The sequence below is a fragment of the Gossypium hirsutum genome, chromosome D08, assembly GCF_007990345.1.
Source record: "Gossypium hirsutum isolate 1008001.06 chromosome D08, Gossypium_hirsutum_v2.1, whole genome shotgun sequence".
Classification (NCBI taxonomy): Eukaryota; Viridiplantae; Streptophyta; class Magnoliopsida; order Malvales; family Malvaceae; genus Gossypium; species Gossypium hirsutum.
This window is the reverse complement of record NC_053444.1, coordinates 47,878,993-47,892,448: the sequence shown is the minus strand read 5'-3', so window position 1 is coordinate 47,892,448 and position 13,456 is coordinate 47,878,993. Positions and strand designations below refer to the sequence as shown.

The 13,456-nt window shown below is 34.7% G+C and overlaps 1 protein-coding gene across 2 annotated transcripts; it reads left to right on the top strand.

Annotated features, from left to right (window-relative positions):
• Nucleotides 1–1,629: 1,629 nt before the first annotated feature.
• On the top strand, nucleotides 1,630–12,305 carry LOC107910514 (paladin). 2 transcript variants are annotated; one of them, XM_016838372.2, is made up of 19 exons: nucleotides 1,630–2,298; nucleotides 2,771–2,902; nucleotides 3,655–3,726; nucleotides 4,165–4,235; nucleotides 4,356–4,455; nucleotides 4,551–4,649; nucleotides 5,447–5,573; nucleotides 6,521–6,654; nucleotides 6,739–6,798; nucleotides 7,014–7,249; nucleotides 7,951–8,380; nucleotides 8,889–9,212; nucleotides 9,314–9,916; nucleotides 10,021–10,194; nucleotides 10,409–10,636; nucleotides 10,728–11,011; nucleotides 11,297–11,584; nucleotides 11,838–11,960; nucleotides 12,051–12,305. In XM_016838372.2, the coding sequence occupies exons 1-19, from the start codon at nucleotides 2,149–2,151 to the stop codon at nucleotides 12,181–12,183; spliced, it is 3,768 nt and encodes a 1,255-aa protein (XP_016693861.1). In that variant the 5' UTR covers nucleotides 1,630–2,148; the 3' UTR covers nucleotides 12,184–12,305. The 2 variants fall into 2 exon arrangements, with proteins under 2 accessions (XP_016693861.1, XP_040954172.1); XM_041098238.1 differs by having other exon boundaries at nucleotides 1,642–2,293.
• Nucleotides 12,306–13,456: the final 1,151 nt, after the last annotated feature.

Sequence of the window (13,456 nt, the reverse complement as noted above, 5' to 3'; positions counted from 1 at the left end):
TTAAGAAACCCAACCATTTTCATTATTTGGAAAGATGTCAATAAACATATGCCATTGCTTTCTTCTTGCTTGCAAGCAATGATCCAATGTGCAGAGCATGGCTTTATTTTTTAAACAATAATAATGTTATCTTTAAAAAACTCTATCAAAATCTCTATGATGCCATTACTTCATTTAATCATTTTCATTTTCTAACTCAGAATTTGATGTGACCTATGCAATTAAAATTTCATTTGAACTGAATTTTTTTTGGGGGTTGTCCTGATACTAAAGGTGTTCACATTTATGATATGCTTGAAAACGTGTGATTCTGTATGAACTCATAGTTATGACGACTTTAAAAACCTTCAATAATTTCAAGTTAAGAGCACTTTCACCGTGATTCCATCATAACGAAAGCAAACAAGGAAAATAATGTTGGAAACAAACAAAATGTACTGAATCACATTAATCAGCTGGATCTAAAAACGGGACAGAGGGGAAAAAAGGCATATTCTCTCAACCCAGGTTCTTATCCTGATTCTGCCAATGCCATGCCAACATTGGCAGCATTCCCATTTACCTTTCACCAATTCAATTAAAAAAATGGAAAACTCTATGGGTGGCTGATTCTTTTTCTCCCTCTGGAAACACGAAGTGAGCCAAGAAAAAAAATATATAAACAAGGGGCTGTCTTTCTTCTACCTTTGCATTTTCCAAGTTATCCAAACGAATAGAAAATATTAGGTGGCAATGGCTAATGGGTTGTTGACTTGTTGGGAATTTCGAGGGAGAGCCAGCGGGTGAAAGAACAAAAAAAAAAGAATATCCCAACAACACGCCCCACTCTCTACCTTCCTCAATCTCAAATTCGTTTTTAGCAATGAAATAAACCTGGGATAATGTAACTTTTGGATTTGGCTTAATTCTTTTCTTATTCTCATTCATCCTTAAATTTAAAAGCTATTATTCATTTAAGCTCCTTAATTTAGTATGTATATTCATATTGGTAACTTGACAATCAGATTTATTTTAACCCTTGAACCTTGAAAATTTTAAAAGTTTAATAATGTAGTACTCGGAGTTTGAAAAATAAAAACTTTTAGATGATGATGTAGTACTATTTTAATAATTGAATCCACGATTGAATAGATTAGATTACCAACAGTTCGATTAGTTTAATCGTCAGATAAAAAATAAATAAATAATTAAAAATTCATAAAAATCTAAAAGTATGTATAAAATCGATTTTAAATTTTTTAGATTTTTATAAATTTTTAATTATTTATTTAATTATTGTTGATCCAATGGTTGAACCGATCAGACTGGTTGAATCGAGAATTAGTGGTTTAATTTGTACAACTATTGATTCGATTATTAGAACACTGTCACTCTAAAATTGTACCATACCATTATCTAAAAGTTTTTATTTTTCAAAGTCAGAGTACGACATCATGAAATTTTTATATTTTTTAAATTGAATCAAAATGGAACTAATTATGAAATTTAGGGGTAATATGGACCTACTCATTAAGTTTAAGGGCCAAAAATTATATTATACCTTTTTTTTCACGGTCATTAACAACAAATTTACGTTATCCCAAGTCAGTGAAATGAAATATAATTGATAATTCTCTGAACACACGTCTTTCACGTTGCTACTGTGTTTGGAAGAGAAGAAAAAAAAAAGTAGCATAAAAAGCTCCCTTCTGCGTTCCCTCTGTTCTGTTTTTTGTTGGGTGGTTTGAAGTGGACACATGCACCAATAAATCTTCAGCTACTAACCTTTACTTTCATTTGCCATTGTTTCAAGCTATACAAGCTACATACTTTTTCTTTTGAGGTCATTGGTTCTTTATAAATATATCTAGAAAAAAAGGGTTCATTTCCAATCTGTAAAGGGTTGAAGGTGAATTTGGTTTATTCCACTTCCAATATCTCTTCACCCCTTTTCCTTAGCATTGTCTCGAGTGGGAACCTTTTCTTCTGGCATTGGGTTTCTTAAAAGGGTATAGTTGGAATCTTGGGAGGGATTGAAGTGTTTATTTTTCTCTCTTCAGCCTTTGTCTTTGCATTGTCTTGGCAAGTAAAAAGCTGTTTTTCTTTTCCATCAATTTTCTGGTACTGAGTTCCTTAGAAGGAAGGGATTGAAGTGTTGTGAAAGAGAAGATGTCGATCCCAAAGGAGCTAGAGCAAGTTATGAAGCTGAGAGGGGGATCAGTGTTGGGTAAAAAGACCATTCTCAAGAGTGACCATTTCCCTGGATGCCAAAACAAGCGCTTGTCTCCCCAGATCGATGGTGCTCCCAATTACCGTCAGGTTCTTTCCCTTTATAGAGATTTGTTTTGCTGCATTTTAGCTCTAGTATTTATCTTTGGATTACAAGATTTGATGATATCTACTTATTGCTTAAAACAAGATACTATGGAGAATTAATTATGAACTTCGTTTGACCTCATATTGGCTCTCGAGAAGTAATTATGAAATCTGTCACTCAATTTATGCTTCTTGCTTTCTTTCAGTTAACACTTTGATGATCCGTTGTCTCATGTTGGATATTGCTTATACTTACAAAAATTGGGTGGTAATATAGTAGGTGATTTAAGAACTATTAAACTTAATGGTTTGCCATGCCATTAATTTCATCTTAACTTATGCAGAGGCTGCCGTGCTTGCATATTGGAATACCACTTTGAATTGATCACTTATTATTCTATGGCATCGTTTATTTTGTTAAATTTCATATTTTTGAACCTTTTTCATTTGCATTTTCTTGGTCTGCTGTTAACAGGCGGATTCATTGCGTGTTCATGGTGTTGCTATTCCAACAATTGTTGGAATTCAAAATGTTCTTAAACATATTGGAGCCCAAAAAGATGGGAAGCAAGCACGTGTTCTTTGGATTAGTCTACGGGAGGAACCGGTAAAGCAATATCTTACCAATTGATTTCTGTTGATAAGTGCATAGACTGACTGCTATATGTTCAGTTGACATTTGGGATACTTTAATTGACTACTAAAAGTAAAAACATGGTTTATAAAGAAAAAAAAAGCTGAAATTTGATTGGGTTTCAGGACTAGTCATGATTTTGAAGATAAGATAATATGAAAGCATAATACAAAGTCACTTACATAGAAAATTTTGAAATCCTAGAACAAAAAATCAATACCTGGAAAATTTAAAAAAAGAAAGAAAGAAAGAAAGAAAAGAAATGCAAACAGCCATGACTGAATTGTACCTGGCTGAACCTGCTTAATGTAACAAACAATTATTCTCTGCTGCATTCTCTTGACACCAATTATCATAGTCATAGATACTAGGTCAACAAGTAGATTGCAAAGGTTGCTTGTCATTGTTACTGTTATCTCAAGTCAATTGCCTTCGTTCAGTAAAAAAAACAAAGGATATGTATATTAACTTTAATGAATTAACTTGAAACTATAAGTTCCCTCTCCAAGCACCCATCCTCCAACGAAGAAGAAATTACTTTTGACTGTAGAGAACTTATCTTGTTACTTGATATGATGATGATAAAATAGAAGTATAATACTTAAATGTAGACCTTCTTGATTTTGGTGTGCATGTTGTTTTACATAAACTCTATATTTTTTCAAAGAGTTTGCAAATTGACAATGTGCCTTTTGTTCTAATTTATATATATTATGCGTAAATAGGTTGTATATATTAACGGACGTCCTTTTGTTCTGCGTGATGTGGAAATGCCGTTCTCGAACCTTGAATATACGGTATGTAAGCTTAAAGAAAATTTTGATCTATTCATCTATTTTTGACATCTGATTTCTGGTTTTATCACCCTTTTTTATTTTTAATATCATGATCTACTGCATTCTGGAAACTATGATGTAACGTTCTTACTTGGTAACTTAGTGTAAGTGTGGTATCAAATGTATTCAACTTTTGGGAGGGTTGAGCAGATGTTGCAAATATAATTTCTAGTTAGGCATTGAGTTTTAGCTGGTTAGTAATCTGCTTCATTTCTGCCATGCGTGCCTTGAGAGCTTGTGTTTTCTAGTATACCAGTTTCATGTGAGCATATGATGCCCAAATTATTAAGGAGAGTGAAAATACACATATTTTACGTTGTGCATGTGCATGCTAAAGGCCTGCTGACATGTACCATCCATCTTTATTGTTAGCTTGATCATAGCCTTTATACTGAACAGGGAATTAACAGGGATAGGGTTGAGCAAATGGAAGCTCGATTAAAGGAAGATATTCTGATGGAAGCTGCAAGGTATTTCCTTTGGTTGCGTAATTTATTTATTCTAATTTGTAGATGTCCCTTTCCTGTGTTTATCAATAGTTCGCCTTCCCTCCATGATAGCAAATTTTATTTGGAAACCTGACATGGCAGATATGGAAATAAGATCCTTGTCACCGATGAACTGCCGGATGGTCAGATGGTGGACCTGTGGGAACGAGTGTCCTGTGATTCTGTGAAGACACCACTAGAGGTATAAGCTTTGGAAATAAGAAAATATGACTGATCTGCCAAAAAATTGAAACATCATGTCAAAACTCATTTTTTTTTGGGATTTTACCGGTATAGGTGTATGAAGAATTGCAACTCAAAGGGTACCTGGTTGACTATGAGCGTGTGCCTATAACAGATGAAAAATCACCGAAGGAGATGGATTTTGATATTCTGGTGAGTTCCATGTTGTTGACCTCCTTCTGCTTGCTGATTTGAGTAAATTGAACTTTTGTTTGCTTTTGGGGTTCATTTACTTTGTTACATACATCCTACTAAATTTCCGCTAATACATGGACACCCAAATGTCATCACCTCAACTTTTATTTATATAAAAACTTGGGGTAATATGGACAACTCTTCTGATCAGTTTATTTTCTAACTGTGAAGTTTTGTCTTATTTCGGCCCAGTAATACAGTATAACTGCAGCTTATCTTTAATTCAATGGTGGAGGGCTTTTGAGAGATTAAATTTTCTGAGTTTTGCACTTGGGTTGTCTCATTGAAAATCAGAGCATACTATTCCTCACTCTCTGTTTAGCTCAGTGACTTAAATAAAAACAAATTGAATGCTGCAAAACAATTCAAATAGCTAATAAATTTCTAGTTCTTGATGAATTTATTAGATGCTTCTCCTTTTAAGAAAGAAGTAGGATAGTAGGGAGAAGCTTATATACTTTCATGTTTTACATGATATCAGGAATACGGTAACTCAAATTTTGGTTTTAGATTTTTAACTAAAGATCATCATAGAAGTGACTGTATTTGGTGTTTGGGTATTTTTTATATGGAAGCCTTGGATATGACCATGGCGATATTTTTCTGTTTGGCAAAATTCGTGAAAATTGTGACTTCAAAATGATGGTTATATTTAATTTTGCTCATAAGGATACTTGGATATGAAGAAAATCTTGTGGTTTTGTTATCATTGAATATATAAGCATTAACATCTGAGCTTTCCTTTCTGTTTCCAGGTTAATAAACTTTCTCAAGCTGATATAAGGACAGAGGTTATTTTTAATTGTCAAATGGGACGAGGAAGAACTACTACTGGCATGGTGATTGCAACATTGGTTTATCTCAATAGAATTGGGGCTTCTGGTAGTGGTGTCTCCTTTTTTTTATGCAATTTTAGTACGAACATGCCACACATTTTCTACTATTTATGTCATCCCTGTTATCAACATAAATATCTTTACATTGCTGTATTGCTATATTCAGATTTTTGTACTTGGAAGTTTCTCATTGCATATGTTTTGTTTGCACTGGTTTTATTATGCCTATGCCGACTTCATAAGAAATATACTAAGACATACTTCACTGATTTAACTCGGCCAAATCCTTGTAACATTTGTGACTGAAATAGATTAGATGTTGGAAAAAAGAAGGGGATTCCTCAACTTTTCTCCCTTTGCATTGGTCAATAAAATCTAACCAGTGTGTAAATTGTCCTTGAATGTGTACAGAGGCAGAAAAGCTTTCAAGAGGGATTTACAAGGGAGCTATCTGATTCAGTTTTTGTTGTATTAAGTTTTTTTATTTATTTAAAATCTTTTGTTTTCTTCTTTGAGATTCACTTTTGTTAAGAGTTAAAGGTGAGGCTAATTGAGCTTAGGAGCCATAGAGAACCAGAGTAGCATAGAGAAAGAGGAGTATGTGATTGACTAATCTGGTATTGTTGACTGGAACCTGAAAAAAGAAAACCTTTATGAGCTATGAAGCTATCTTGTTCTCTATCAAATGGACTGGCATGGAGCTTTGTTTTGTCCTCAATTAAATAGTCTAGATGAAGCTGCAATAGTGGGACACAGAGTCCTTTTGATCAAAAAAATAAAAATAAAACCTTGCAAGATAATTCTCCAGATTGAAACAGAGGTACTAGGATCTTCTGATTAAATCATTACTAGTTGTGCATCAACTTTGTTATTTGTTATATTCATCAAACTGCTTTATGAACGGCCTTGGAAGATTATTTGACTTGTATGTACTTCATGTTTGTAATGTAGGTTATTCTGATTTTTTTAATGTTCTTATATCTAATAACTTAGGCATTCCAAGAACCAATTCAATAGGGCGAGTTTCTGAGTCTGGTTCTAATGTCACTGACAATCTGCCCAATTCCAAGGAAGCAATTCGGAGAGGAGAATATACAGTCATAAGAAGCCTGATTCGGGTCCTAGAGGTATTTAATACTACTACATGCTCTTGGTTGATTCTTTAACATTCTATTGGGTCTTTTTTCTTATAAATAGTGACATTCCTTTAGGGTGGTGTCGAAGGGAAAAGACAAGTGGACAAGGTCATTGACAAATGTGCTTCAATGCAGGTATGGCTTTCGAAGTATCCCATTTCATTCAGGTTTAGCTTCCAAGTTACTGCTCTAAAATTAATGGAAGTCTTTGTTTGAGATATAGCTTATATCAAACAAACAATTCCTTCCTTCCTTGATACAAGATTTTTTTGTCTTTATCTGCAAAGCTTATTAAGTTTGATCATAGGTCAATACGACTCACAGATGTGTTGCTTTAAATGCAAGTACAGAACTTAAGAGAAGCGATTGCCACTTATCGTAATAGTATACTTCGTCAGCCGGATGAGATGAAGAGGGAAGCATCACTTTCATTTTTTATGGAGTACTTGGAGAGATATTACTTTCTTATATGCTTTGCTGTATACATTCATTCAGAGAGAGCAGCTCTCCATTCTAGTTCCTCTAATCATACCAGTTTTGCTGACTGGATGAAGGCAAGGCCAGAGCTATATAGCATTATTCGCAGGTAATGCTATAAATGAAAATCTTAAAAGAAGTTTCCTGTTTTAATTTCTGGACTTATGCTAAGCCGTCTATATTGAGCAGACATTTTCAGAGTCATGATTGAGAATTGATTAATAGCAATGCATCTGCAGAAGCTGAGCTGCCTGGACAAATAAAATTTGCCTTGTTTTTATCATCAATTCTTACCATTTTATTTCCAGTTATGATAATGTGATAAAGCATTATGAATATTGTGTAGTTGCTCTGATACTTCATGCCATTGCCTTCTAAACTTTCAGTTGGAGCTATTTTAACTACTGCCTGTAGAATAAGTTGCTTTGTTGGTTAAACTGCAAGACTGATTCTAATTCAGCAATTTGATGCTGAATTCATGCGGATTAACCAGCAACAAGTTGCTTCTTCCAGATCCCCCCCCCCCCCCCCCCCCCGCCTTTTTTTTTCCTTCTTTCTTCATTCTTCCAGGAACTGTTTTAGTAAAGAAAGGAACCAAGAAGGGTAAAATGCATTTGTAGCAACTGAATATGCTTAAGAAAATGTTGTTGGTTGAATACTAAAATACTAAACTTGACCAGCATTGTTAAAAGTGATTTTCGCATCCTCAATGTAATACTAAATTTGTTTTCAATTCAAATTTAAAAGAAAACTATCCCAAGTATGGTTTTGTCATTGGTGCATTCATTAATCGACAACGTATTGTTTCAGGCTGTTGCGAAGGGATCCAATGCGTGCTCTTGGATATGCAAGTTTGAAGCCGTCTTTGAAAAAGATTGTTGAATCTGCTGATGGTCACCCTCTTGAAGTGGGTTTAGTTGCTGCTCTCAGAAGTGGTGAGGTTCTTGGGAGCCAGACTGTTCTAAAAAGTGACCATTGTCCTGGTTGTCAAAATGTAAGCTTACCTGAGAGAGTAGAGGGTGCTCCTAATTTCAGAGAAGTTCCTGCGTTTCCAGTTTATGGCGTTGCAAATCCAACAATTGATGGAATTCGATCTGTCATTCGAAGAATTGGCAGCTCCAAAGGTGGTCGTCCAGTTTTTTGGCACAATATGCGGGAAGAACCTGTCATCTACATTAATGGAAAGCCATTTGTTCTCCGTGAGATCGAAAGACCCTATAAGAACATGTTGGAATACTCGGTAAATTATGTTTAACTACAAAAACAACTTGGAATACATGGAAAATTGTTTATTCTTGCTATATGTGATCAAATTTTGTTAGATCTATGTGGAGGAGCTTTGGGGTTAGGCACATATGAAGTAGAAAGGACACTGGTGCAGGCACTAACTTATTGCATTTATGTGTCATCATGAGATAGCAGAGATGTATGCTTTTTAATCCAAAAGGTGGTAAAATCATATGGACCTTCCTATTACTTCCTAGTGGGCATCTGGAACATGCCATTAAGGAATTAAACTGGACCATGCTCCTAGAATGGACAAAACTGAAAGTTTGCGAGGAATATAATCATTTGATCGTCAGAAATTGATTTGAATAATGGTACTTATACCTAAAGCAAACATGGTTTTCTCCAAAAGAGTACCTCTTTCTTTGTTCTGTGCAGATTGTTTTTGAATCCCCCCTGCCCCAAGTACTTTGGAAGAAAAGGGCCACTTCTAACTGGAGTCTTAATTGATCTGCTTTCAGGGAATTGATCGTGAGAGAGTGGAGAGAATGGAAGCTCGATTGAAGGAAGATATCCTTCGAGAAGCTGAACGCTATGATGGTGCTATAATGGTTATTCATGAGACAGATGATGGGCAAATATTTGATGCTTGGGAACATGTCAACTCTGATTCTTTACAAACTCCACTAGAGGTTTTTAAATGCTTAGAGGATGATGGTTTTCCCATTAAGTATGCACGTGTGCCCATTACTGATGGCAAAGCTCCCAAAAGTTCTGACTTTGATACTCTAGCTGCAAACATTGCTTCTGCTTCAAAGGATACTGCTTTTATATTCAATTGCCAGGTATTTCATTGTTTGAATGGATTTGCAGGTGCTTATTAAGTTTTTCTGTTTGCTTCTTTGCCCTGCTTTCCTAAATGTGATTGTTCCCTCTCCTTTTGTAGATGGGAAGAGGGAGGACAACTACTGGTGCTGTAATAGCTTGCCTTGTTAAGCTTCGTATTAGTTACGGGAGACCGATTAAAGTCCTGCTTGATGAGGTGAAGCATGAACAGCCAGATGGAAGCTCTTCAAGTGGTGAAGAAAGTGAAAGTAATGCCACTAGATTGACCTCTAGCACTGTTGAAGTAAGAACTAGAAATGAGCAAGGCTATGCATTTGGCATAGATGATATCCTATTGCTGTGGAAGATAACAAGATTATTCGATAATGGGGTGGAGTGCCGTGAGGCCTTAGATGCAATTATTGATAGATGTTCAGCACTCCAGAACATACGACAAGCAGTTCTACAGTACCGGAAGGTATTCAACCAACAGCATGTTGAACTAAGGGTGAGGAGAGTAGCACTGAACCGTGGAGCTGAGTACTTGGAGCGGTACTTCCGTTTAATTGCTTTTTCTGCATATCTTGGAAGTGAAGCATTTGATGGGTTTTGTGGACAAGGAGAATGCATGATGACATTTAAGAGTTGGTTGCATCAAAGACCAGAGGTCCAGGCAATGAAATGGAGTATTAGATTAAGGCCTGGGCGATTTTTTAATGTCCCTGTAAATCTTCTTCACTGTCTAGAATCAAGTCAAAGGCTTAATGAATTCATTGTTTAATATCATTGATTATGCCTGTATAACTGATTTTGGTTTTCTGCATGCAGGAGGAGTTGAGAGCGCCACATGAATCCCAACATGGTGATGCTGTGATGGAGGCCATTGTGAAGGCACGTAACGGTTCTGTTTTAGGAAAAGGTTCTATACTTAAAATGTACTTCTTTCCTGGTCAGATAACTTCCAGCCGCATCCAAATTCATGGTGCACCTCATGTTTTTAAGGTATGCTCAAAAGAAAGAGACTTTCTTGAGACTGGTATGCCTTAGGCTGTCTAATTGTTTAGGTCATTATAGCATTGGGTATATTAGATTTCTAGGTGTTAGTGATGTACACAACAAACATGCATGTTCTTGGTTCTAAGTTATATAAGATAATAAAATTTATTAAACATTTGCAAAGTCCTTATGTTCTATCCCTTTGAACCTATTTGTACAGGTCAATGGATACCCTGTTTATAGCATGGCAACTCCAACAATTATTGGTGCTAAAGAGATGCTAGCATATCTTGGTGCCAAGTCCAATGCAAGAGTTGCTGGTCAGAAAGTGGTAATAACTGATCTGAGGGAGGAGGCGGTTGTTTACATTCATGGCACACCATTTGTACTGAGGGAGTTAAATAAGCCTGTTGATACCCTAAAGCATGTTGGAATTACTGGCCCTGTGGTATGTCATCATGAATGATGTTTACTGTTTATTGTAAATTATTTAACACCAATTACTTACGCCAATTCCTTGCATTGTGATCATTATGCAGGTGGAAAACATGGAGGCACGACTAAAGGAAGATATATTGTCTGAGGTTAGACAGTCTGGTGGCCGAATGCTTTTACATCGTGAAGAATATTGCCCATCTTCAAATCAGTCCAGTGTTGTAGGGTACTGGGAAAACATCTTTCCTGATGATGTGAAGACACCTGCTGAAGTTTATGCTGCTCTAAAAGATGAGGGTTATAATATAGCATATAGAAGGATACCTTTAACTAGAGAGAGAGAGGCTTTAGCTTCTGACGTGGATGAAATCCAGAACTGTCGAGATGAGTAAGTATCAGTTTATCTAGCTAGTGCTTCTTTCATTTTCTGCAGTTATTCTTACAGTGGCTTCACCATTGTAGTTTTTTTTACAATATTCACCAATGTAGTTTTAAATAGCCAACAACATCCAGTTTTTTTTTTGTCAAGACTAGATTTGTTTACATCAGGACAACTTTAGTCATTATGAAACCAAGCACTTAAAAAAGTAGGATTATTTTCTTGATTGCTATTGCTTGAGTGGTTCCTTTGAATTTAATCATTGTTGAGAAGCTGCAATAATGTCTTGTACAGGTCCTCAGCATGTTACCTTTACGTATCGCACACCGGATTTGGAGGGGTTGCATACACAATGGCAATTATCTGCTGCAGACTTGATGCCGAGGTGAACTTTGGGACATCCACCGTCACACAAACAATGGTTAATGGAGATCCATATTCTACACCTGAAGAAAGCTTGCCATCCTGGACTTCTGAAGAAGAAGCGCGAAGGATGGGTGATTACCGTGACATACTAAGCCTTACTAGAGTTCTCATGCATGGTCCCAAAAGCAAAGCAGATGTTGATATCATTATTGAAAGGTCTGCCTCATATCTTTTCCCGCTTTATTTAGCTTTAATATAAATTGAAATGAAGTTTTTCTTCTCACCATATTACAACAATACCGGCAGTATGCATAAATAAAGTTAGTGATTCAGATGGTCCTTGGAGGTAAAATGATGGATCCAGTTTAACAAGCCTCTCTTGTTATTTGTTTGATTTTTATTTAATTTCATTTTGCTACATTATTTCCCTCTTTGATGGTGCTGAGAGTTAGTTCCAATTCTTGTGAAGGTGTGCTGGTGCAGGGCATATACGAGATGATATCCTTCACTATAGTAAGGAACTTGAGGTAGTCCCGGATGATGATGATGAGCACCGAGCATACCTCATGGATATGGGTATTAAAGCTTTAAGGTTAGTGTTTGCATAGTTGCATCTAAGCAATAGGATTTTACTGCCTTCATCAAGTGGTTTGCCAATTAATATTTGCTATCTTTATTGCAGGCGTTACTTTTTCCTCGTAACATTCCGGTCATACCTATATTGCAAGTCTCCAACAGAGACAAAATTCACATCTTGGATGGATGCAAGGCCAGAACTTGGACATCTTTGTAATAATCTTAGAATTGATAAATAATTTGGCATACCATAGTTGCCTTCAAAATGTCAAATGTATATTTGTATTTATGTATGCATGTATGTATGTAGACTGTATAGGTCTCAATGCCTATGAATTATTGCCCTATCCAGTTTTTACCATCTTCACCGGTGTATGATTGATTGCTTTTTATATGAATATGATGAGGGTTAGTAATTTGATGAGAAACTTCATCACTGGGACCTTTGAATTAGGGGACTTAGCAGGTTAAAAACTCATTGGATCGTAAGGTAAAATCACCGAGAGTGTGCACTTTGCATCATCTTTGTGAAACTTGAAAATGATCCCTTTAACTTCCTACTACTGTTTTTGATCCTTGAAAAGTAACAAGGCAGTCCACCTCTTTGATTTTTCTAAAAAAAAAAACATATCTTTTAAGGTTAAAATTTCTATCAATTAAGTATTTTGATTGTATTTTTATTTTTACTTATTTCCATTACTTGCCACATTAGTATTGTTTCACCTTGCGAAAATTGGTATTTTCCTTTTAAAAATTCTTAAATATCATTGCAAAATTATAAAATTTCATAAAAGATTATAAAAACATTGCAATTATTAAAAAATTATAAAAATATATAAAAAGTGCAAAAAATTATAAATATTATTTAAAAAAACAAAAAATTATATAAGATTACAAAAAAATTATAAAAAAATTTACAATTTTATGTAGTGCATTTGTCATTTGCCCTCAATCCATTTGCATCTTAAAACCCTCAATCTTTCATTGTCCATCACTTTTTATTTTAGAGAAACCTTTTTATATATATAATCCTTTCACAATCATCATTTTATGATCAATATCAACAAAAAACATCAATATCACAAAAGAAAATAGTGAAAACAAAGCTGAAAAATGTTGGCATTATCATTGCTTGCGGTAACACCGTCATTGATGATGGTGTTGTATTGTTAAAATTAACGATAGCTAGTAAAATGGGAAAATTTTGGGTTTTATAATTTTTCATAAAGTTTTAATTTGTTTTATTATTTTTGTAATCTTAAATAATTCTAACAATTTTTATAGTTTTTAAATGATTTTTTATATTTTTCGTAATTTTATATAAATTTTATAGTTTATTTTTAATATTTTTCTTTCTTTATTTTTTGTATATTTTTATAATGATTTGTCATTTTTATAATTTTCTATATATTTTTAAATAATTTTTTACAATGTTTTATGAATTTTGATTATTTTATAACATATGACAAAATCTTGATGTGACAAGTAACAAAAAAAATACTTAAAAAAATA